Here is a 24,570-nt window from a genome sequence, read left to right as displayed (position 1 = left end):
TTGTTTTTAGCATGTCTGACTATGTTTCGTGTGAGAACGTTTATTAATTATTATTTTATAACGTGTTTTTAATATAGCAATAGTGTGTAACGTGTCAAAGCGCTGAACCATTGCGTTTTAAATCTAAGTGTGGTCCCCCTAGAATTGAAGAATAAAATGGCATGGTACGTCCCAACACGGACATCAACTGGGGAACAAATGCTGGGTTTTTTTTTGGCAGAAGTTGTAGCTCACATGCTGAAAGGCGCGCGTAGGTATGGTTATGAATGAGCTATATGCTAGTGAAAAGGCCGCGTTATTTGTTGAAATATTTTGTATTATATTGTCACTTTTAATCGCTGTAGTGTGTTGTAGGCTGCTAGCGTTTGAGTAGTTTCCCTGGCTGATATTAGCTGTCTATCAGCTAACTAGCGTCGTGTTTAGACGTTAATAGCTGGTTAGCAAGCGCTGCTATATTGCAAGCTAGCTTTTACAACAGGGGGTTGGGCTGCTAGTTACATAGCATTTCACAATGTTACATTATCAGAGCATGTCCTGAAGCCAAAGCTACCACTTTTCTGGTGGTTACAAGGAAGATAGTCTACCTAGCCATCGGCCGCGAACTAAGTATTCTAGCTAGGTACAGTACTGACCGTTTGTGCACTGCTAGCAATAGCCAGGGCATGCCTCATTGACCCTAACCTACTAACTATATTATAGCCTGTCTTCTATGTGTAACATATATTTGGATTGTTAATGCCTATCCAGACATATTTTAACTCCTGAAATACGGGGATATCTAAAACATTTTTTAGAACGAACTAAGACCCCAGTACGTTAACTAAAGTAATTAGCTTGCCTGCTTAAAAGGGCAATTTGAAGCTACTACAATAATTTTTAGACCTTCTAAATCTTTTTGTTTGTTTGTTGCATACCCATTGATTATTGAATAATATAACTCGTAGATGCCTCGTGAGCTTAGTTCAACTGTCAAAACCCAATCAGAACCCACAATGTAAGCTTGTGTTTTATTCCTTTTGTTTGCAATTACTGTATAGCTTCAAAATCTGATTAATCCTATACTTTTGATATAGATCAGGGGTAGGTAACCCTGTTATTGGATGGAGTGCCACAGATACTACAGGATTTTGTCCCAACTAGGCACCACACTGAGTTAGTTACTTGGTTAATTGATCAGTTCCCCGATTGCCTAAATTCAACACACCTGGTCTTCCAGGTCAGTTAAATCAAAAACATAAAGTGCCTGTGACATTCTAGGACCAAGGTTGCCTACCCCTGTCATAGATGGTCAGTACTTCCATCCATAGCTCTGTCCATGAATTTGGGTGGTTGCATTTCTCAAGCCCCATCCTGTTTACCAAATCAGTGTCAGTGTGGTCCGCTCTGTAATTGTTCGAACTGCACATTGCCCCTTTAAGACTGCAGTCAATGACACTTGAGACTGAATGATCCAGTGTAGTGAAATGGTGTTCTGTTGCCTTCACTTGGTGGATCCCCCTAGCTGTTAACCTTGAGTCCAATAGCCCAGTGGTTTTCAAACTGGGGATGTTCCCCAATGCTGGAAGTGGGGTCTGAGTGAAAAGTTTTGGGAACGTACAGTTTGGGAGCCTACATGATGTCAGTACAACAGCAAGAATGATGTCCCATTATGTGATCACTGACAGCTGTCACCTATGACCTTTCACACAATTAAAAAACTTCCATCTAAACAACCTCCCTGACCCACATGTGCCGGAAGAAGGGTGTTTCACCGCACCATTCCTAGAAAAGCCGGGCAAGTCTGTGTTTCTGGTATATCTCTCCTAGTCAAATTGTAGCAAGGGATCTATATGACTGGTTTTGCATTTAGGGAAGTTCTGATCTCATGGTTATCTTATTGTCACTCCCTACAGTGATTTCCTCAGTGACTACCACAGAAATTAAACAGGCACATTAATGTTTAGGCTATATGAATCCCCCTCAACGAGTTAACCCAATACTGGAGAATGTAAGCTTTGGCTCGCTTGAGTATGCGTACGGAAGTATTATTTTGGGCTTTCAATACAGATGTGCTGTTTCTGTATCAGGAAGTTAATATTAATCCACAATCCTGATGCAGGTGGTAAAGTCAAACCAAAGAGTAAATACACCGGACATAAACATCACCAACAATACATTTAGCATGGAGGACTCTGGTCGAGGAGCCAGCTACACAGTGCCCTGTGACGACTACGTCCATGTGGTGGAGTTCAGCCCCTTTGACAGTGGCTCAGCTGCCCTCCTGGCCTATGGAGGAAACCAGTATGTGGTGGTTGGCACCTGCCGCTTCCAGGTGAGTGGTAGCATGCCAGATTCCTCTTCCTCATGTCCTCTCTTCTAGCCTCCCTTCTCAAAATTAATCTGAAGAGAAGATCCTCCCAAGGTTCCTCTCTAAGGAGGCATGGATAGGGGACACAAGGAAATGAGAAACAGTCTGTGTTTTGGTGCAATGTGTGATATAAACCACTGCTGTATGTGTGACGTTAACCGCTGTTTGTGCAGGAGGAGGACATGGAGGTAGAGGGGGTTGAATTCACCACACTGCGTGTTTTCCATCATGCGTTACGTGTGGATTGCCTCGCATGGAGCCCTGAGTCTCGGCTGGACAAGCTGCCCCAACTCATCAGGTAGCCTACCTTAAACCTTTTAGTTCTTACAGCTGTCTTCTGTCATTTATAAAGGCCATTTTTATATCAGCAGATGTCACATAGTTCTTATACACAAACCCAGCCTAAAAGCCCAAAGAACGAGCGAGCAGGAGAGGGCGAGAGGGATACTTAAGATCACACAGGACTCCAATCAGACAGGAGAAAAACGTCAGATAGGACAGACCCACCCTAGGTAGACTATTGCAGCATATATATTAGGGACTGAGACAGAGGGGTCGGGGGACACTGTGGCCCTCTCCCATGATACCCCTGGACAGGGCCACACACTTTGCAAAAGCACAGCCTCCACACCACCAGAGGGATATCAATAGACCACAAGTATAGCCTGTGGAGATCTCCCCCATCACATGAGCCCGAGGGGGCGCAAGACCAGACAGGAAGATAACATCGGTGACTCAACCCACTCAAGTTGAGTATAGCGAAAAGAGCCTGGCAAGACGTGATGTACCCGTCCTACTGACGGCATCAGAGAGCACAAGCAAGCCACTTACTCAGCCCCCGTAATAGGGTAAGTGGAGAGAATCCCAGTGGATTGAGGGGAGCCGGCCAGGCAGAAACAGCAAGGGTGGTTCATCACTCCAATGCGTTGCTATTCACCTTTGCACCCCTGGTTCCAGACTACACTCAATCATAGGACCTACTGAAGACCGTTTCTGCATCTCTCATATGGATCGGCAGACCATTCCATAAAAATGGAGCTCTGCCCTGCCTCCAGCTGTTTGCTTAGAAATTCTAGGAACAATGAGGTCTGCCTCTTGTGAACGTTGGGTACGTGTAGGTATGTACGGCTTGACCGCCTGCTTATCCCAGAGCCATAGATTTATCTAACTATGTCTCTGGGTCATCCATCTACACCACCTCTGTGTCAGTCAGTGGTATGAAACCCTCAGTCTTGGCCCAGCTGTATTCCTCATTCACCTACTGTATGAAGCTCAGTCATCATTCTAGTCTGTGGCCCATTGTAGTGGTGGAATACCAACCCAGTTATTTCAGGTGTGGTTTGATTAAAAAAAGGAAGTTGAACGTTATTACATAGAAAGCAAAGTGTTCCTCTTAATTGGAATGGTGGATGGGAATGCTGTAATCCCGCGGGAGATGTTTCCAAGTTTCTTTAATTGAAAGGGAAAGATAGCGATACTTCCTGGCCTTCCGTGGTTAAGTCTGCAGGGCCCTGGGGCCGGCGTGTGACGTGCGCACGTGTTATTACACTGATGTCTCCCCCGCTCAAGTTCCGTCCCTCCCCTAGTTTTGCATGTAGTTATGCCTTCCAGGAAAAGCACAGTGTTCTCACTGGCGTGCCTGAGACAGGGGCCGGCGAGGGTGCTAGGAGGAGGAGGGGGTAGAGGGCTTACGCTGGGAGGATCCCAGATTCTACCAGGCCAGCCATGTGAGGTTCAGTCCACAACCTCCTGGTAGATTCTGGGGAACTGTCAGGAACACCTCCCCAGCATCAATCAGCTCAGGGCCAAAACAGACCCAGTCATTAGTCAACCCTTTGACATTGACAACTCTTTGAAGATTGTCTCATGAAGAAATGTTCTCCCACGTGGCACTTGTTCTTTCATTGACAATATTCCTGCAGCGTAGGCTAAATCTCGATAGCCTAGTTCGTATTGCAAGACTGAAGTATGTATTGAATTAGAGGTTTGAGTTGAAAGAAGGGTGAAATGCCCTCCACAATTCGCTAACTACTAAGCTAGGTATCAGTTGTTGGTATACTCACCTGTACCAGTTGCTTGGGGGAATATTCTGGCTGTGTATCGTGACATCATGCCAAATCCGTCTGTTCCTGTGACTGCAAATGTGTGTGATGTGTTTTTCTTGTAAGTGAGAGAGTGTAATTGTAAGTAATTGCAGGCGCTGGTATATACTACAACTGATTAGAGGCAAAGTCGTCTCCCAGGCGTTAGCAATGCTCAAATGGCATGAGGAATCTTTGTTTTTCTCCATGTTTATCTTCGCACTTAGAATCTCCCTGGCAGTGTTTCCATTGATTCATGTCCAAGTCTTTACCACACACACACACATCCAAAGGTGTCAGCCCACGCTGCAGTGCAGTCAGACACAAGCATAGACATAGACATGGACGTGTGCCTGGGTGCGTGTGCGTTCGCGTGTCTTATAGTAGGATGGGCTCTGTTTTGATGTTCTCTTTCTTTGTTTGTTTTTCTCTCCGTCTTTCCCTCCAGATTTTGCACTGCTGCAGCAGATAGAAAAGTGAGGCTGTTGACTTCTGATCTTCAGAATCAACATGAAGTTAAGGTAGAGTACTGGAGCCCCTGCCCTCATGACTAGATCCCACTGGAACTACTGCACCTGTCAGTTCAGTTGGCTTCTGGTTTCTTTAAATCAAGCAGTTTGTATATAGCACACTGACAGTAGGCACTTAGTGAATGGCTTTTTATTTTAGTCTAATCAAGAACCCAGCACATAAGGAGCCAGGGAACTGTCTTACAGGCTCGCACCAAATGCAGTGTTTTGTTAATTGTATCTTCTGTGGTGATGTCTGTGTGGTTGTCTAGGTGATGGAGGGTCACACAAGCTACATCAACCACTTAGTGTTTGAACCCACGGAGGGGAAACAAATCGCTTCGGTCAGTGATGACCATACATGCAGGTCAGTCCGAACCTCCTCCCGGTCTCATTCAGCAAGAATAATATGAGTGTGTCTTCCCCCAGCTCTTGGATCTGCGTTCTGTTCTCTGTTAATGGTGCAGAAAGTCCTGACTGTTTCCAAAATGAAACCCAATGCTTATCACAACACACGCTGGTGTTGCCGTGCGGAATCACACCGCTGCTTCTCCAGCTTTTCAAAGTAATTGGTTAAATATGTAAATCCAATTAGCTGCAGTACTGGTGGAGGTTGTTCCCCTCCTTAGGGTTGACTCTTAACAAGGTCCCCCAATGTGGCCTATCAATCAGTAGCTAGGTAGTGGAGCAAGGAAGGAAAGAGTGTGTTGTTAGCCAAAGGTGTAACCATGGGGTAACCTGGCACAGGAGGTTGGTGGTACCTTAATTGGGGAGAACGAGCTTGTGGTAATGACTGGAGCGGAATCAGTGGAATGGTATCAAATACATGGTTACCCGGTGTTTACTATTCCATTAGCTCCGTTCCGGCCATTATTATGAGCCGTTCTCCCCTCAGCAGCCTCCACTGAACCTGAGGGTCCTCCTGTTACCTTAGTAACTAGGGTTGTATCTAAGGTCCAGACAGGGCGAAAGCCTGGCCCAAATCCTACTTCCTCTTTGCCCCTTCCCACACAATGTGAGCTCTTATTGTTTGACCTGTGATTGATGGGGGAGAACGTTTAATCAAGTTAGCAGCTTAGAAATGAATGACTGGCCCCTACTTTTCTCTCCGCTAGAGCCTGAAAGAGCACGTCTCTCATATCAATCTTTAAACCCAAAGCTCCCTGGATGAGAAACACACCTGAAACATCTGCTTTCTATTCATAAACTCATAATTTCAGGAGCCTGGAGCTCGCGGTTACACTTCCAGTCATCAAATACAGGCCATGGTTGAATTATCTCCTCAATCTCCTTCCGCCCTGCTTAAATGCTCTAAAGTGTTGGTTAGGATGAGGGCTGTGGGGAGAGAGCGGCCTCAGCTCGGGCTGGTGATGAAGCTCTGCTACTGTGAGAAACATCAGCGAACAGTTCTCCCTCAGCCTCCCTCTATAATGGTCTGGCCAGAGATAACGGGTACGCTTGCTCGGCTCCATCTGCAGAAAGATTTAAATTCTGTCACGTTGAAAAAATATAGGACGCAGGAGGAAGAGTAAAGTGGAACTAGGGAAAGATCAAGTTAACAGGGGAGGGGCCTTCCAGGCAGCCCACAGAAACCGAGACCCCTGATAGGGTGAGAGAAAAGAACAGTGGACCGTCTTCTCTACTTGGCAGGTTGCACTACCATAACTCTGATGTGCTCTTTGTCAGCACTGTCCTTTCCGTCGTGGGAACTTTACTCCAGCCGGAGTAGCCACCTGTAGCAGCTAGAAGGTCGCAGCCTCCCACAGAGGTCAGAGTGTCTGCTAGAGGTCCTAACCTCTCTGGGCTTGGCTCCCATTGTCTGTTAGCTTCCAGTTGGATTTGCAGTAGGTATGTTTCTGTTGAGTGAGATGGATTCCTCAGTTCAGCCAGCTCTGGTTTCGTGTTGACATGGATCAGCAGAATACAGCTTACTCAAGGGGCTTGAACAGAGACACCTGCTGCAACTATTTGTGCGGGATCTCAACTATTTGTTTTGAGTATGATCTACTCTGTCATCCTTTTGGGAAGTATTTCTGAGGCGTTATTGCAATAGTTTGAGACTTTCTCCCCCCTCTAGCCCATCAGTCAAGTTATCTGTCAGTTAGTATGTCCATGTCCACTCTACAACATTTCGGTCTTTCATCTCCTCTTTTCTTCTCATGTTCTCACACTTTCTTTTTGCTCTGTTCTAGGGGATCCCATCATCAACTCTAGCGAGAGGAGAAAACTGATCCAATAAAAATTACAAATGGCCGAGAATTATTTCAACAGTCCAAATGTCTGTTAAAGAACGTGTTATTGTTCAAGACACTTGAGCAGGTCTGGTCAAGATGGATGTTGGTGTGGTTTCGGGGAGGACGGTGTGCTGTGCACCTCTGCCTGGACTCCCCTGTGAGGCTCTGAGGCGGGATTACTGTTTGTCTTTCTCAAACCTCGTTCCAGCCGAGTGTCGCCAAAGTTATTTACCCTGCACACTCTCATAATTTAGTTCACACGGTGCACACTACGTTTCTCATTTCCTCTGCTCATTTGGAAAACGTTGACCGAAATGAAAAGGTGCGGCTGCTGTTTCTCACTCACATCTTCACACAGACTTCAAATGCAGTCTCGCCTTTCAACTTTATTGTACATGAAGCCCAGTGTTAATGCTTGATGTCACGACAGCTGTAGTGTTATGCAGTTACACATCTCTTTGTCAGTGGTGGTTTCAGTCTTGTTTCTTGCCCCCTTTCACCTTGTTCAGCGAGGATTACATAAAAAAAAATATATATAATTTTTAAATCATAATCTTTCCCCATTTGAAGGGCAAAGTGGTGGACCACAACTTGGCCGGATGCGGCGTAGCGTGCGATTGAACTCTGCTTGGCGAGTGGTCTGAGAAGAGAGGGTTTATGCTTGTTTGTCTGCGGTGGTCTGAGGTTTCCAACCTTGCTCATGTTCTATGGAGGAGGGTCTGCACCTCACTCTACACAGGGCCATTCTGACTTCCTTGTCGAGTCAAGAAGCAAAAGCTCTCATGGAGAAACGTGAGCGTGTTTTATCCCCTGCAGGGAAGACACAGGAAAAGTTTGTTTACGGAGGTTATCATCTGGGATGGGGCATAATCATATCCTCTCCTCTGCGCCACTGCAGACATCTCTCCAACATGTTTGACATTTAGATGGGCTTTGGGCCTTTATTAGATGTCTTCTGCATGACCTCATCAGTCAGCGCATTCACATCGCTTGCATGTTTATTCCTCCCTGGTTCAGGGGAATGTTTTGTGAGATTTGAGGCCTTGTGTTCGCTGAGGAGGGCTCTCCGATGTGGTTGAAGAGTAGATCCTGGTCTTGGGAGCAGCCTGTCCTCTCCAAGTGATTTATTACATCCGTGCGCACGTTTGCCTTGTGTCCTCGGCCTTTTCTCTCGCTCGCCCGCCCTCCTGTCTTCACAGCTCAAGGGGGAGATTACGACCAAGATCCCTTTTTCCCTGAAAGAAGGGTGGTACTATTGAGGCTCTGTGTCCGCATCTCTTGGACAACTGACAGAAGTTAGATAAATTACACACAGGCATTACGTGCTTTCAGAAAAACACTGGCATCACTACAGGCCAGTTGTGTGCTACTCACACATTAGAGTACATTCTGAAGAGCGTCTCAGACGCCTGGGGAAAGGTGGGTTTGGATGGAGGCTTGTAACTCCGCTTTTTTGACATGGATCCTGTGAGACAAAAACATCCAGCCAGCCATGATGTCTTTGTTGTTTTTCATATTTTTAGCTGCCATTTAGCGTGTGTAATCCTTTGTTTTGTGTGCTGTCAGCACCAAGGCGTCTGCCTGCGCTGTGCTGCGCGTCATCGCCTCTCCCCTCCCCACACAGGGTGGCTGGACTCCGGAAGCTATTTTTTTACACTGCCGCGCATCCAACTCCAGTACAGCTAATTGAGTGCCTATTAATCTTGTTTTTTTGGATTTGATCATTTGTCATTTTTGACAGGACCTGTTTTCAGACCCAGTTTTTGAATCGCAGACTTCCTGTCTCAGGTTGTTTTGTAAACGGGCAGTTGAGGACAGGAGAATCATTTTCTTACGGTCCTTAAATGGTTCATTTCCCCTGAGCACAACCCCTCTCTGACCATCCTGTAGTGTCCAGCTAGTGCCCTTTCATGCTAGATGGCCTCTTGTCCCCACAGGGTGTGGGACCTGGAGGGGAATGAAACCACTACATTTAGACTACGCTCTCCTGGTGTCAGTGTGTGCTGGCATCCTGAAGATGCCTTCAAGGTATGTACAGTAAAAGTGCTCTCCAGTTTCATAATGAGAGTTTAAATACTTAGTGTGAGTGAAAAGAGCTTGTGATACTAAACCTTTGTCCTCTGTATAGCTGATGGTGGCCGAGAAAAAAGGGACGATACGGTTCTATGACCTGGTTACCCAGCAGGCCATTCTTTCTTTGGATTGCGGCCAGTCGCCGCTCATGTCGGCCGACTGGTGCCTCTCCAACACCATCAAGGTGGGCGCGGTGACGGGCAGCGACTGGGTCATCTGGGATATTACCCGCTCCAGGTGAGTGTCTGGACAGATGCTTGTGACCGACTGGGTTTTAACCCAGACAAGGTTACCCATCACCTCCGTTACATGCTGTGTAACACTACTGTATGAAGACATGGGATTTGTTAATGGTTATTTGTCTGTTCATAGTTACCCACAAGAGAAGAGGCCTGCCCATGTAGAACGAGCAGGAAACTTCAGGTAACTGCTTTGTCCATGCTTCAAAAGTCCTTGCTATCTGGTATCCTTGGGATGTCCCTCCCTCATTGAAATGATGTTAAATGGTTAGGGTAGGGATGTCCCAAGGATTCTGAATGCTTCCAATTCCTCTGACCTTCAGAGTTGTGTGATGCATGTTGTGGTAGTCCGGCTGACAACGTCCACGATAATGGCTGTGGTGATGATGATAATGGTGATGGCAATTACTGTAACCACGGGTGTCATGTCTTCCAGGTGGTCTCGGGTCAATGAGAATCTCTTCTCCACAACAGGATGTCCAGGCAAGATCAGCAGTCAGTTACTAGTGCATCACCTGGGTCACCCGCAGGTCAGTGAGCTGTGTGTTTGGCTGTTTGCATAGACAGTGTGTCAGTTTCTGAGTAATAAAAGTGTGGGAATAATGTTCAGTAAGAGTGTTGGAAATGAGGATAACGTAACATGCGTCCTGAACCTGGTTTCTTATGTTTATATGGCGGGGTTGCAGCCCGTGATGATTGGATCAGCCACGGTGGGGGCGGGTCTAAGCTGGCACAGGTCCCTCCCTCTCTGTGTCATTGGCGGTGACCGAAAGCTCTCTTTTTGGATGACGGAAATGTAATGCAGTCCCTCTGTATGGACATACGGGAGGCAATGCAAATGTACATCGAAACTGTTTGACATGAGGTGTGGTCGGATATTTCTATTTTCATAATTTTTCAATAAAGTATTTCATTTTCCATGTTTTTGTTTGTTTTGACTTCTGAACTTAGTTTACACATCCTGGACTTTTGATGTTTATTTTAGAGTCCGACAACTGACCGCCCAGACAAACAGACAAACTGTCATACCCAGACAAACAGAAGGGTGGAACTTGGCTTCTGTGAAAAGCGGGGCTGGTTCTGTCTTTCTCAGAAGCTTTGTATCAGTGCTCGTTTGTTATGATGTTCTGCCAAGCACCTCAGGGTGAGCTGCAGGTCACAGGAATGTGTGCGCTCAATGCTGCCAGCACTCTACTCTACCGGTCAACATCACAATCCCTCTACAGGTGCTCACTCTCTGTAAAACAGACACACACTCACCCATACACAATCTGTCTCACGCACACACACAGCTGTCACCACCCATGTGGGTCCTATAACACCTGTAGAGTGAGGCCTGGGAAGGCGAAAGACTAATGCATGCAGCCTGTTCCTGCTATTGGGTTATCCTTGAGATTATGACAAGGGCAGGAAACTAAAAAGAGAGAAATAAGGTTTTGGAAGAGAAGCTCAGGGAACTGGGAGTTGAGGTCTTTTCAGGTCAGATACTACTGGCTGGCAGAGGGGATGAGTGATTTGTCTCTCCAGAGAAGAGGGAGATGAAGAGAACACAAGAGCCACACATCTCATCGTTCTAGTGGGTGGGGACGATCAGTGATGCTGAGATGGAGCATGGGAGACATTGGACCATAAGCCAACAGACGCAGAGTACTCCATTAGAAACAAGGGCTCATTGTATCCTATTGGACGGCCCATGTGCGAGAATACCACTTACTAACTGCATTAGAACTACAAGGGGGCAAGCATTAAATTTGATCATGAATCATATTTAGTGACAGCTAATCACTTGTTTCCACGGATGGATCTTTTTTAGTTCGAGGGCACAGTCCTTTGGATGGAGTTGTGTCTACAAGGATTAACACAGAACAGTTTATTTTACTCCATTAATGTATGTGTAAGGGGTGAAACAGTAGGTTTTATTGTGCACCGGTGTTGCTGCACGACAGCGTGAGGCAGGTATAGGGGAGGTGAGACCTCCACTCTTTCAATCCCGCTAGACAGGCCTGTATGTTTCTTGGAGCGTACGCACTAACCACCATCCACAATCATAACATGCTACCGCTCTCCTGGTCGACTCTTTGTTTGAACAAGTCCAATGTGGTCGGTGCCGTACGTTTGCAGTGTTGGACACAAGTGGTGCTCGAATGGCTATGTGAAACACAGAGAAATCAATGTTGGAGATCAAGACGCCGCAACCTCTCTGCACACACCACTAAACATTTTCCAAAGACTATAATATCCTCTTAGGGTGAATTAGAATTGCAAAGTGCAAGGTTTTTGTGAGAAATGTGAGTCATGAATCTCTCAATCAATCGTGTCTCCCAGAATCAAAGTGACCCAAGATCACCACCTGGTGGTCTCCCACCCGTTTCTAGTCTCTCTAGATCAGGGATGGGCAACTCCAGTACTATGATGCTGGAGAGGTGTCACACTGTTCCTCCATCCCTAGAAAACACAGGTGATTGAACTAATTGTGTTATAAACAACAAATCACAATTAGTTGATTATTGGAGTCAGGTATGCTGGCTGGGGCAAAAGTGACACCAATCAGGTCCCCGATGACTGGAGTTACCCATCCCTGTTCTGGACAGATGGCTTGCCTCCCAGAATGTACCAATGATCCATCTTAACACGTCTGGAAAGGAAAGGGAAAGTGGGATACCTGGTCAGTTGTACGACTGAATGCATTCAACTGAAATGTTTCTTCCGCATTTAACCCAACCCCTCTGATTCAGAGAGATACAGGTTGTATACAACGTAAGTTTGGCATAGAGGAAAGGGTGGCGTTGGTACATCCAGCTTTTTTAAGTCACTGCATTATACACTTCTTGCCCTATCGTAAACATCCCCTGGACACATAGTAGCTGGTAAGATGGAGATCACAGGGGTTATTTTTAATGAGGGCATTTTTGCTAGTGGCTAGTTTGTTTCAACTACCTTCACTAAAACTACAGCAAACGTTAGTTTCGATGTGTCTGCCTCATGATTTTTTGGGGAGAGTAGTCTGTCTGAAGAGGACCCTCCCGGAACAACCAAGAGAATCTCATTAATCCCAGACCTAGTACTGTTGCTGCCCTAGGTCTTGAATTTCAGAAACTGCTTTGTTACCTTCTTTGACATACCATGTCATTTTTGGCAAGTTAAACCAAGTGTAAACTGAGCTTGAAGCTTGCAGTATTAAAGTATCCATATTAGGTCATTCTCATGACCCTTAACCTCTTTATTTTTTTGTTTGAACAAGGAGATCCTTGGTTTGAAGTTGAACAGTAGGATAACCATGATAGAGCTATTTCTCATAGGCCAGAAAATGCTATCCTGGTTAGTAGGCCAACTTGGCTTCCAGCTTAATCTCCAGTTGTAATGTAATAACGAATGCAGAGAGGAATCAAAGAGATCAGACAGGTGTGAACTCTCCACCTCTCTCTCTGTAATCCCCTCCACCACTTCAGACAAGATGAGACCTTCAGCTAATTCCGCCCCAACCCACACATGCGAAGCCAGGGGCTCAAGAAAAAGAGAACAAATGCTAATAATGAGCAGTATTAGAGGAGAGAAAACAAAGGAAGAGATTAGAGGTTTTCTTTTGAGGTAAAAAAAATACTTTCCTTTAATCTCCTGGGGATTTTCTTAGGCCTACACGATGTAAAACCAGCCTGAAGGGGAAATGTGTTGATCTGGATGAGGGCAGTTGAGAGAAAAGGCTGCAAAGCATTACAATACAGACTAAATGTGACTACGATAAATCATTAGAGCACTCGGTACAGTGGGTTACACAAAATGTAAATTGGAACATTTTGGTCATCGTTTAATTTCAAGTGTCTCTGTGCAGTAATCATTGTGTTTAGCAGCATTTTTTTGTTTATGAATGCGGCAAAAAAACAGTTCATGATCTGTGCTTCATCTATGTCTTCAGCGAGGACTCTGTGAACCCCAATGACCCATCCTTTTGAGTCTGGGGAGGCTAGCGTGCCAAGGTAACGATGGTCCATGACATTAGGAAACACTTAAATTCTGAAGGCAGGATGATACTGTACATCATTGGGGGATTTGTGGTTAGTATGTGAGGCAGGATAATTTTGCTTGGAACCAGTAGTGGTTATCGTATCGTCATGGCAACCCCTTTTGTGTTTAGGGGCCTCAGCAGATTTGGATCCCAGTGGTCTGTGATTTTCTGGGGGGGGGGGGGGGGGGGGGGGGGGGATTTTTGGATTCGAGCTGTGCTGGATGTAAGCTGAGAGATGCAAAATTATTAAGTGTTCGAATTTGGGTTAAGCAAGTGGATATGTGTGCACTGCTGCACTCAAGTCGAGCGGTATTGTAGATCAATCTTCGGCTCTGTGCACCATTTTCTCTCCACTGGAGAGGTTGTGTTTCTCTGTGAGTAAGGTGAACCATGTTTGATTTACACTGGAATAATTGAACAGGAAGGACTCCCAATCTAGGTGGTCGGAGGCCTTCACAGCCATCATGATGTTTTACAGTCGGAGTAGATCTATGAACCGATTTGCGTTCTGGCTTTAAAATGAATAAGGGTGAACTCTAGTGCAGACACATTGTCACTGATACAGAAACAAGGCATCTATTACCCCTTGAACCCACAGGTAGAGAGAGGAAGAGAGAGGAGATGGAGAGAGTTTATCATGCCAGTTGTGAAACCCTACTGACCGTGTAGTGTTATACTGTGAGGTCTGTGTGACCAGGTCCAGCTTTAGATCCACTGGGCCTCAGTACTGGCTCTGACAGTAGCCAGCTGAGGAAACATGATATTTAAATCATTCATAATTAGCTCCTTCCCTTTACTTAATAACACGTGAAGACAAATGGGTTCCAAGAATTTTCTAAATGGAAACAGTTGGTTTGGAATGGGAGGCAGTGGCACATGGGCTTATATTGTAGTACTCCCACCCTCTTTGATGTTCATGTTCCCTCTCGCTCTGTCTCTTGCTCGCTTGCTCTCTCAAACGCAAATGCACAGACTTTGTATACTTTTTTGTCTCTTTCCTTGATCTCCCTCCATGCGCTCTTTCTGATCACTATTTTACACATGCATTCTAAAGTTTTTCTCTGTAATCTCTCTACTAAGATAAACATTCTCGGACATATTCAGCCTGTACATTTCCTACCCCCATGTGTGTGTCTCTCACTTTCATGCCCTTTGTGATTGGACTGGAAAAAATTGAATGTACATTCTCCTCACAATACATGTATAACGTCACCGTACATATCAATACATGCACCCAACAAGGAAATATGATTGAATCTTGCACGTAAATATAAATTATGTTTTTCAGTTAACTAAATATATACACAGTATTTCACATCCATTTTTAAATGCTAAATCTAGTTTAGTCTCTAAAAAATACAATAATAATAATGCAAGTATTAGCCCAGCAGGATTGCCTTAAATGGAACTACTGTATTTTGTGCAATTTGAGCATTGATTGTTTGTGCATTTGGCCCCATGGCCACACAGAGAAATGACAGATTGCACCTTTAAAGACCCAAAATGGCTTCCCCTTTCCACCCCTCCAGAGGTATGTATCAGTTTCACTCCCTGAGTCTCTGGCTCAGTGTTGAGGCCCTCAGCCCAGTTTCTCCAGGGCACTGTGGAGTATCTTCAGGTCGTCTCTCATCTGGCCTAGGGCATGCTGGATCTTACTGGGTTGGTCCAGAACCTCCAGGCTGCAAGTGAATGGGTCGTACCGGACAGAGAAGGGCCGTTGGATGGACGACGAGTACCGCCTGCAGGTAGAACAATAGGGTTTTAAAACATTGGGTCCATATTTGCGAATAAGCAACCATTTCATTTTAAATAGTTCTCTGACATCAAATGCATATCAGCCAATTCAAATCTGTGATTTACTTGCATGTAACAGAAAGCTAAATTCAAAATCAAATGTTATTTGTCACATGCGCCGAATACAACAGGTGTAGACCTTACATTGCAATGCTTAGGAAGTCCAGGATCCAGTTGCACAGGGAGGTGTTTAGTCCCAGGATCCTTAGCTTAGGGATGAGCTTTTGGGGCACTATGGTGTTGAACGCTGAGTTGTAGTCAATGAATAGCATTCTCACATAGGTGTTCCTTTTGTCCAGGTGTGAAAGGGTAGTGTGGAGTGCAATAGAGATTGCATCATCTGTGGATCTGTTGGGGCGGTATGCAAATTGGAGTAGGTCTAAGGTTTCTGGGATAATGTTGTGGATGTGAGCCATGACCAGCCTTTCAAAGCATTTCATGGCTACAGACGTTGGTCATTTAGGCAGCTTACCTTAGTGTTCTTGGGCACAGGGACTATGGTGGTCTGCTTGAATATGTTGGTATTACAGACTCAGACAGGGAGAGGTCGAAAATGTCAGTGAAGACACTTGCCAGTTGGTCAGCGCATGCTCGGAGTACACATCCTGGAAATCCGTCTGGCCCTGCGGCCTTGTGAATGTTGACCTGTTTAAAGGTCTTACTCACATCGGCTGCGGAGAGCGTGATCACACAATCATCCATAAAAGCTGATGATCTCATGCATGTTTCAGTGTTTCTTTCCTCAAATCGAGCATAGAAGTTATATAGCTCGTCTGGTAGTCTCGTGTCACTGGGCAGCTCTCGGCTGTGCTTCCCTTTGTCGTCTGTAATAGTTTGTAAGCCCTGCCACATCCGACGAGCGTCGGAGCCGGTGTAGTACAATTTCGATCTTAGTCCTGTATTGATGCTTTACCTGTTTGATGGTTCGTCGGCAGGCATAGTGGGATTTCTTTTAAGCTTCCGGGTTAGAGTCCTGCTCCTTGAAAGTGGCAGTTCTATCCTTTAGCTCAGTGCGGATGTTGCCTGTAAACCCTGGTTTCTGGTTGGGGTATGTACGTACAGTCACTGTGGGGACGACGTCATCGATGCAATTATTGATGAAGCCAGTGACTGATGTAGTGTACTCCGGAACATATTCCAGTCTGTGCTAGCAAAACAGTCCTGTAGTTTAGCATCTACTTCATCTGACCACTTTTTTATAGACCGAGTCACTGGTGCTTCCTGCTTAAATTTTTGCTTGTAAGCAGGTATCAGGAGGATAGAATTATGGTCAGATTTGCCAAATGGATGGAGAGCTTTGTACGCGTGGAGTAAAGGTGGTCTAGAGTTTTTTCCCCCCTCTGGTTGCACATTGAACATGCTGATAGACATGAGGTAAAACTGATTCAAGTTTCCCTGCATGTATACAGCTCATTGAGTGGGGTTTTAGTGCCAGCATCAGTCTGTGGTGGTATTTAGACAGCTACGAAAAATACAGAAACTCTCTAGGTAGATAGTTTGGTCTACAGCTTATCATGAGATACTCTACCCCAGGCTAGCAAAACCTCGAGACTTCCTTAGATACTGTTCACTAGCTGTTGTTTACAAATATGCACAGGCCCCCGCCCTGTGTCTTACCAGAGGCTGCTGTTCTATGTTTCCGATAGAGTGTATAACCCGCCAGCTTTATGTTATTAATGTCGTCGTTCAGCCACAACTCGATGAAACATAAGATATTGCAGTTTTAAATGTCCTGTTGGTAGGATATATGTGCTTTCAGTTCGTCACGTTTTATTTTCCAGCGATTAAATGTTAGCTAGCAGTACTGATGGCAAAGGCAGATTAGCCACCCTTCGCCTGATCCTCACAAGGCACCCCGATCTCTTTAAGTGAAATCTCAGTTTCTTTCTCCAGCGAATGACGGGGAAACTGGGCCTGTTTGGGTGTTTGGAGTATATCCTTCCCGTCCAACTCATTAAAGACAAATTATTCATCCAATTCGAGGTGAGTAATCGCTGTTCTGATGTCCAGAAGCAATTTTCGGACATAAGAGATGGTAGCAGTAACATTATGTACAAAATAAGTTACAAACAATGCGAGAAAAAAAAATACAAAATAGCACAGTTGGTTCAGAGCCAATTAAACAGCAGCCATCCCCTCCGGCACCATCACAATTGTAGCTGGTCCCATCAGATAACATGGAACACGTTAGCCCTATGCTAACCTCAACAGGTGGCACTTATTCTTCATCAGCCTATCAAAGATCTTAGACTTATATCCACCAACCAATGGCATAAAATAGGTCAACCCTGGCCACTAGAGGGATATTTTCAACCCATAGGATAGGGTAGGATCTCTCTCCATTGAATACAGGCGGTTGACGTCAACAACTCTCATCGAATATTCAAATAAGATTACAATAATGAGATGTATCCACAAGAAGGATAGGAGGGAGCAAGACAGCCTGCCGTGCCGTTTTCTAGACAACTGCCACCATTGTTAGGACAGAGGGCCATGTATCTTGTCAGTATATCCACAATCTTTGCTGTTCTGTTGGTCTGTATAGTTGTGAGCCAATATTGCATTGACGCATCCTCGACTACGCTACTAGCTAGTACTAACAATAGACATTTTCATGTTTTTGCATTTATGACAAAATCCCACGTTTCTGTTTCACACACATCCATGTGCTTTTATGGAAGAATGATGAGGTCCTTACAACGTGTACGTTTATCGTACATCGTAAAACCCCAAAAACGGAGAGCCTTATGGATTTGTCAAATAGCATGTAGACTATCATTATTGCCTCAAGGTGGCACACTGCTAAAACGGTTGGCTTGAAATCAGTAGCTCACCGTGGGTTCGAGTCACCCTCCTGGCAAGCTTTTTTGTTGAGGAAAACACTGTTCACTGCAGGTCCTTGATGCTCAATTCAAAACGCATTTGACCAAGTGGATGATTATAATAATGCATAGCCTACAAAACGTTGTAAGTGTAGCCTACCTACATAAGAATATACTCATGACAGCCAAGTGTGATAAACTTATTTTAAAATAACTGCAATACTGCCATCTGTAGGATGATAATGATACTAACTACAATCCTACTGTACACTGTAATGTTCATCCTCCTCGAGTCAAATAACGCATATGTGACAAAGTAGATGATTGTAAATATGCATATATCAAATTGTAGGCCTACATTTGTGTTCATGTCCATGTAATGTAGCCTATGTAATATAGCCTATGCCATATAATTATTAGGCCATAGCAGTGCGTTTGTCTGCAAGGCTGAAGAAAGAGTTATCTCCTTATTCAATTATTTAATCATCTTCTCTTTCAAGCTGCTGGCGTCCCTTTTCAGCATGTATATATACATTTCAAAGGGGAGGAAACTCGTGAAATTCGAACCCTTGCCGCAATCTACGACAATTACGTGGACTTGGCACATAACACAAGAGAGCAATTTGACCAGTCAGTCAAATACATGTGACGGTTGCTTTGATGATCGGAGCATCCTGTTGGACTGGGGTGTGTTAAGGATGCTTCCATGAACAAGAGTTGGAACACGTCCAATCACGATGACAATTGTAATTGGCTGATGCATAATTTGTGCCAGGATATAATCAGTGCCACCTGGTGAGGTTAGCATAGGGCTAACGTGTGCCATGTTATCGGATGGGACCAGCTACAATTTAGTGTTCTGTCACGTGCAAGTAAATCGAAGTTTAATTGGCTGAGATGGATTTTGTGCCAGAGAACCTGTTTAAAAAACCCTAAGATCGATGTCCGAGGCCCCGCGGAAATCTAATTATCATAATAAAAAATGATCATAAGAATCTGTCAGTTTAAACAAGAGATATCTGTTTTTTGCATTGGATGAGGCTCAATGCGTTGCATCCGCCTATGATGTGACAGCGTGGTGTTTTGCATTGGATGAGGCTCAATGCGTTGCATCCGCCTATGATGTGACAGCGTGGTGTTTTGCATTGGATGAGGCTCAATGCGTTGCATCCGCCTATGATGTGACAGCGTGGTGTTTGGCATTGGATGAGGCTCAATGCGTTGCATCCGCCTATGATGTGACAGCGTGGTGTTTGGCAGATTCATTTATTTTATTGAACCTTTATTTATATCCTTTTTTCTCATTGATATAACATCTCTTTTCCTAGCGAGACCTGGTCCAATAGCATATGATGAGATGATGACATTCTGAAAATCGTCTTCTAAGGGGTTAATAAAATGTTTGTTTTTTATACTTCCAAGGGGTCTCCAGATTCAAAATCAAATGGCAAAATTATCCTCCTTAATCCTCCTTAAAACAATTCCACATAGCTTAGTAGTACCCCCTCCCCTGGCTTAGACGGGGCTTAAAACTCTAATGGGTTCAATTTAAATGTTCGGATGTATGGACTCCGAGTGTCTCCTCAGGTCATCTCCTGGGGTCACCCGTCCAGCATCACTACTCTGGATGGTTCTGACTTAGAATATGTGGACAACTACAAATACCTAGGTGTCATGTTACACTGTAAACTCTCCTTCCAGACTCACATTAAGCATCTCCAATCCAAAATTAAATCTAGAATAGGCTTCCTATTTTGCAACAAATCATCCTTCACTCATGCTGCTAAACATACCCTAGTAAAACTGACTATCCTACCAATCCTTGACTTTGGCAATGTAATTTACAAAATAGCCTCCAACACTCTACTCAGCAAATTGGATGCAGTCCATCACAGTGCCATCTGTTTTGTCACCAAAGCCCCATATACTACCCACCACTGCGACCTGTATGCTCTCTCGTTGGCTGGCCCTCGCTTCATATCCGTCGCCAAACCCACTGGCTCCAGGTCATCTATAAGTCGTTGCTAGGTATAGCCCCGCCTTATCTCAGCTCACTGGTCACAATAGCAACACCCACCCGCAGCACCGCTCCAGCAGGTATATTTCACTGGTCACCCCAAAGCCAATTCCTCCTTCAGCTGCCTTTCCTTCCAGTTCTCTGCTGCCAATGACTGGAACGAACTGCAAAAATCACTGAAGCTGGAGACTCATATCTCCCTCACTAGCTTTAAGCACCACCTGTCAGAGCAGCGCACAGATCGATGCACCTGTACATAGCCAATCTGTAAATAGTTCACCCAACTACCTCATCACCATATTGTTATTTATTTTGCTCCTTTGCACCCCAGTACCGCTACTTGCACACTCATCTTCTGTATATTTATCACCCCAGTGTTTAATTTGCCATACTGTAATAATTTAGCCACTATGGCCTATTTATTGCCTCACCCCCCTTATCCTACCTCATTTGCACACACTGTATATAGACTTTCTCCATTGTATTATTGACTGTATGTTTGTTTATTCCATCTATAACTCTGTTGTTTGTGTCGCACTGCTTTGCTTTATCTTGGCCAGGTCGCAGTTGTAAATGAGAACTTGTTCTCAACTAGCCTACCTGGTTAACTAAAGGTGAAATAAATAAATGTGTTCACTAACACACCTGACTCCAATAATCAACTAACCCTGATCTTCAGTTTAGAATGGAATTAGGTTACTCAGCTGTTTGTGCTAGGGATGGGGTAAAAGTGTGACACCACTCCGGCCCCCAAGGACTGGAGTTGCCCATGTCCATCCATACTCTGCTCAATCAGATTACATTAATATATTACAAAACGTAATATGCTAATTACGAGTAACTCCTAAACAGCTGCCTTCAGTCTGATTTGCTTCTGTGTCCTCAGATCCCCTGAGGTTCCCACTGGCTCCTCCCCAAAACCCCTGCAGCCCCGCGTCCAGGAGCAACAAGATCAACTCAAATCCAAGGTATACGCCACATGTTACACATTTCCTGTGACTTACTGAAGTGCTCACATATAGACATTCACCATTTGTATGCATTGATGTACCTCATCTTAATCTTGGCATCCTCAAAGCTTTCTGAGACAAAGTAGACAGGTTGGAAAGTCTGGTCCTGGTAAGGCTGGATTGCTGTCTCCTCTGGGTTGAATGGCTTGTACTCAGGTTCGTTAGAGAGAGCATACTGAAAGATGGAAGTAAGAGATAAGTGATTAGTTATCGTTTTAGACTCCTTCAGAAATTATTAGTGGCATGTTATATGAAAACAGATAATAAATGAGGAATTAGTCCCCTCTATCAGTACAATTCTACAGAGTACCAATGTAAAATACTACTCACAATGAGTTCTCCATATGAGGACAAGAGGCCGGCACCATATGCCTTCACAGTTCCATTCTGCTTACACAGTCCAAACTCCACCGTGAACCAGTACAACTGTCGGAGGGACGGCAACAAGTGATGAGGAAAAGATAAGGCTCCGTTTCACCCCTGACACCACATTCATCAAATGGTCAGATTGGTCAGTATTTTATATGTTCCACTAGATGGCAGCAAAGGTCCGTAATTTGCAGTCCAACACCCAACCTCAGTGCAGTATCTAATGTTTTACATCTGATTGGTAACTGCTTATTTTGAAATGAAAGCTCAAAGGTCAGCTCTTACAGTTGAGAGTCTCTCAATATCCTCGTCTGATGCTCCCAGTGAGGCTAGGCCAATTTCCTGCAAATGACAAACAATTGTGAGTGTTGCGCACTGATAGGACAATGGATGTATTATTATAATGGATGTATTATTACGCCATATGAACCACATTACAAGTCTAAATGTTTTTACCTGGGAAAACTGGGCAAATTCTTTGTCTGCAAGCATAGGAATATGGCCGAGTAACTCATGACAGCAATCTCTGAGAGAAGGAAGCGAAAGAGCAGTGACTGCATGACGCACATGAATATGTCCATTGATTAGACTGATTATCATAATACACATGAATATGTCCATTGATTAGACTGATTATCATGATACACATGAATATGTCCATTGATTAGACTGATTATCATGATACACATGAATCATACATATGTTATTATTTATGATCAGTTAGTAAACTGAATATTATGACACACACTGCTTATTTCGAGTGATTTTACTATGTCAATGACACCATTTGACGTACGGCTCCGGGGAGTGCATGGGTGCGGAGGCGTGGCGGATGTACTGGGTACACTGGAACACTCTGAAGGCCAGGCTAGCTAGGAAGTCTCTGGCGGAGAGTAGCCCTGCCACCGGACGCAGCTGGAAGCCTGTCTTCTCTGGACAAACAAGAACACAGCGCAAGGTACCACTGTCAGAGACATATTCACAACATGGATGCTGATGTTCATACATGGTGAACAGTGACTGCCTGTAGTGTTTCTACAGTACGAGAACAATCCCTAATGTTGTTATTACTGTTGTAAGCAATCGACAATAAAATAACGAGGCATAATCAATCTATGAGGTGCGCACTGCGCACAGTCATCGACCAGAATTAGTCATTCAATGGAAAGTCATGGGCATGCTGGATTTGCCTTGTCCATGTTTATTCTATTCCTTGAAGCTGGGCATAGTGCTGCTATTGCTCTGTCCCTCAGGCAGAGATAGGCTGCTGGGCCTCACCTCTGAGGAAGGCAGAAACCTCCCGGAGCTGGGGGATACCGTCCTCTCCATAGCCACACTCTCTCTCCAGCTGCTGCAGCCCACCCAGGAACTGTCTGCATGCCAGGTCAGGGTAGATGGTCCTCAGGGTCCGGTACACCTCTCTCCTGTTAAATGACAGCAGCAGCAGAGTCATTAGAACACTGTCATTCCAACTCCACAGGTATACTGACTGTAGACTATTATCATTATGAAAGAAGTCTATTAGGATGGTATGATGTCCATCTCCAGTATACTATACATCAGCTGTTATTCTCACCATGTGGCCACCTCCTCTGGTGTGTACTCCACTCTGGGTAATGGTTCCCCCCTGTGGAACAGAGATGGATGCATCAATCATTCCTTTACGAATGCATTTCTACAATGGCATGCCTTTGGTCCAATGATGCAGTGCTGGCACCTAAGATCGACTGACTACATGGGAATATCTTTTTTGAAAGGTGAGAATGATGAGATCCATTTACTGTTTGTAATTCGCTGCAAGTTCAGCGATGAAGCACCTTCTTTTTCTGTATTCTGGATCACTGAATCCCTTAAAAAGGAATCATAACAATTAGTTAACCATGACATTTTTTGTTTGTTATCCTTTTGATAGTTGAGTATTTATTTCTAACAATCCAATTAATTATACAAGTATTGTATCAATGCCATATAAATGGAAGCCTAGCAATATTGCTAAGGTAAACACTAACTGGATGATCCTGGTCCATATCTGGGTCATATTTCGTTATCAAAAGGTTGCATTTATCCAGATCTCTGATCTTTCTGGGGAACCAGGGAACTAAAACAAGGAAACAGGAGAATATGTCAGAGCGTAATTATTTCACACAATTTAAATGATTAGATAAGAATAACGTTACTATTATTAGAAACGTGTGATTTATTATTTCATTCAAATTGTATTATAACCTTTTTCCTCTGGGATAGTGCGTACGTCGTCGGCGACTCTCTTGAGTGAGTTGATGAAGATGTCTGTGTCCGAGATGTGCACTTCACACCTCATAAAGAACTCCAGATCATCACAGCCACTGTTCTTAGACTTCCTCCCTGGTCGGCTCTCAATATGCAGAAGCTTAGCTTCAAACGTCTGAATCCATGGTAAAGACATACATATCATATATAAGCAAACACATGTATATTTTATCACGTTGATTCGATGCCGTAGACCTGATTTTATTGAAGCTCTCCATCTGCAACTCATATCTAATGATGAACATGTTTTCCTTACCTCAAATACTTTGCCAGTTTTAAAGAACCCTGCATTCTTCTCATGGCTGAGTGCGAAAATAATGTTCAGTGTCACTGTTCCTTCCTTTTCCTCAAACACAAAGTTTTCACCGCCCCGCGATGGGCCAGGGGAAGATGAACCGCTGGCGCGCTCTTTCCGGGCATCTTCGATCAGACTTCGCTTTCTGCCGACGAACGGAATGTTTTGCGCCACACTCTCCGTCTTCATTGAACTTATGTCAATTTTATCGTAGACTGTCTTAAAAATAATATTGTAGAGTTGCTATGATTTGTTTGATCGAATAGTCTATATAGGCCTATTACCGGATACTGAGACTCTCCGAGGCAGTGTCTGAAGCTGTGCTATCAGCAGAGAGACAGGTTTATATCCCAGTGCCACACAATTCTTTATGGAAATGAGTTACGCAAATGCACACGTCTCACTTTTAGGTGTTATGCGTCATAACAGCCAATCAATCACCTTTTAATGGAATAAAACACAGTTTATGAAAGCACGTATAGGCCTAA

The 24,570-nt window shown here is 44.5% G+C and overlaps 2 protein-coding genes across 7 annotated transcripts; one reads left to right on the top strand and one right to left on the bottom strand.

Annotated features, from left to right (window-relative positions):
• The first annotated feature begins 37 nt into the window (after positions 1–37).
• Positions 38–10,404, top strand: nup37 (nucleoporin 37). Of its 6 annotated transcripts, XM_020490945.2 has the most exons (11): positions 45–254; positions 1,665–1,774; positions 2,099–2,311; positions 2,521–2,645; positions 4,877–4,949; positions 5,210–5,304; positions 9,109–9,199; positions 9,300–9,481; positions 9,617–9,667; positions 9,920–10,013; positions 10,170–10,404. In XM_020490945.2, exons 3-11 carry the CDS (start codon positions 2,162–2,164, stop codon positions 10,281–10,283), a joined length of 975 nt encoding a protein of 324 aa, XP_020346534.1. In that variant the 5' UTR covers positions 45–254; positions 1,665–1,774; positions 2,099–2,161; the 3' UTR covers positions 10,284–10,404. The 6 variants fall into 6 exon arrangements, with proteins under 6 accessions (XP_031687510.1, XP_020346534.1, XP_020346532.1 ...); XM_020490943.2 differs by lacking the exon at positions 1,665–1,774; XM_020490944.2 differs by having other exon boundaries at positions 45–1,774.
• A 3,286-nt stretch (positions 10,405–13,690) lies between these two features.
• th2 (tyrosine hydroxylase 2) lies at positions 13,691–24,381 on the bottom strand. Its single transcript, XM_020490624.2, has 12 exons — positions 24,044–24,381; positions 23,725–23,902; positions 23,508–23,596; positions 23,280–23,347; positions 23,075–23,125; positions 22,777–22,922; positions 22,295–22,430; positions 21,955–22,024; positions 21,784–21,840; positions 21,460–21,555; positions 21,171–21,304; positions 13,691–15,225 (listed from the first exon to the last, which is right to left on the bottom strand). Exons 1-12 carry the CDS (start codon positions 24,269–24,271, stop codon positions 15,066–15,068), a joined length of 1,413 nt encoding a protein of 470 aa, XP_020346213.2. The 5' UTR covers positions 24,272–24,381; the 3' UTR covers positions 13,691–15,065.
• Positions 24,382–24,570: the final 189 nt, after the last annotated feature.

Source organism: Oncorhynchus kisutch, linkage group LG9 (assembly GCF_002021735.2).
Source record: "Oncorhynchus kisutch isolate 150728-3 linkage group LG9, Okis_V2, whole genome shotgun sequence".
NCBI classification, from domain to species: Eukaryota; Metazoa; Chordata; class Actinopteri; order Salmoniformes; family Salmonidae; genus Oncorhynchus; species Oncorhynchus kisutch.
This window is presented reverse-complemented; position numbering and strand designations above follow the sequence as displayed.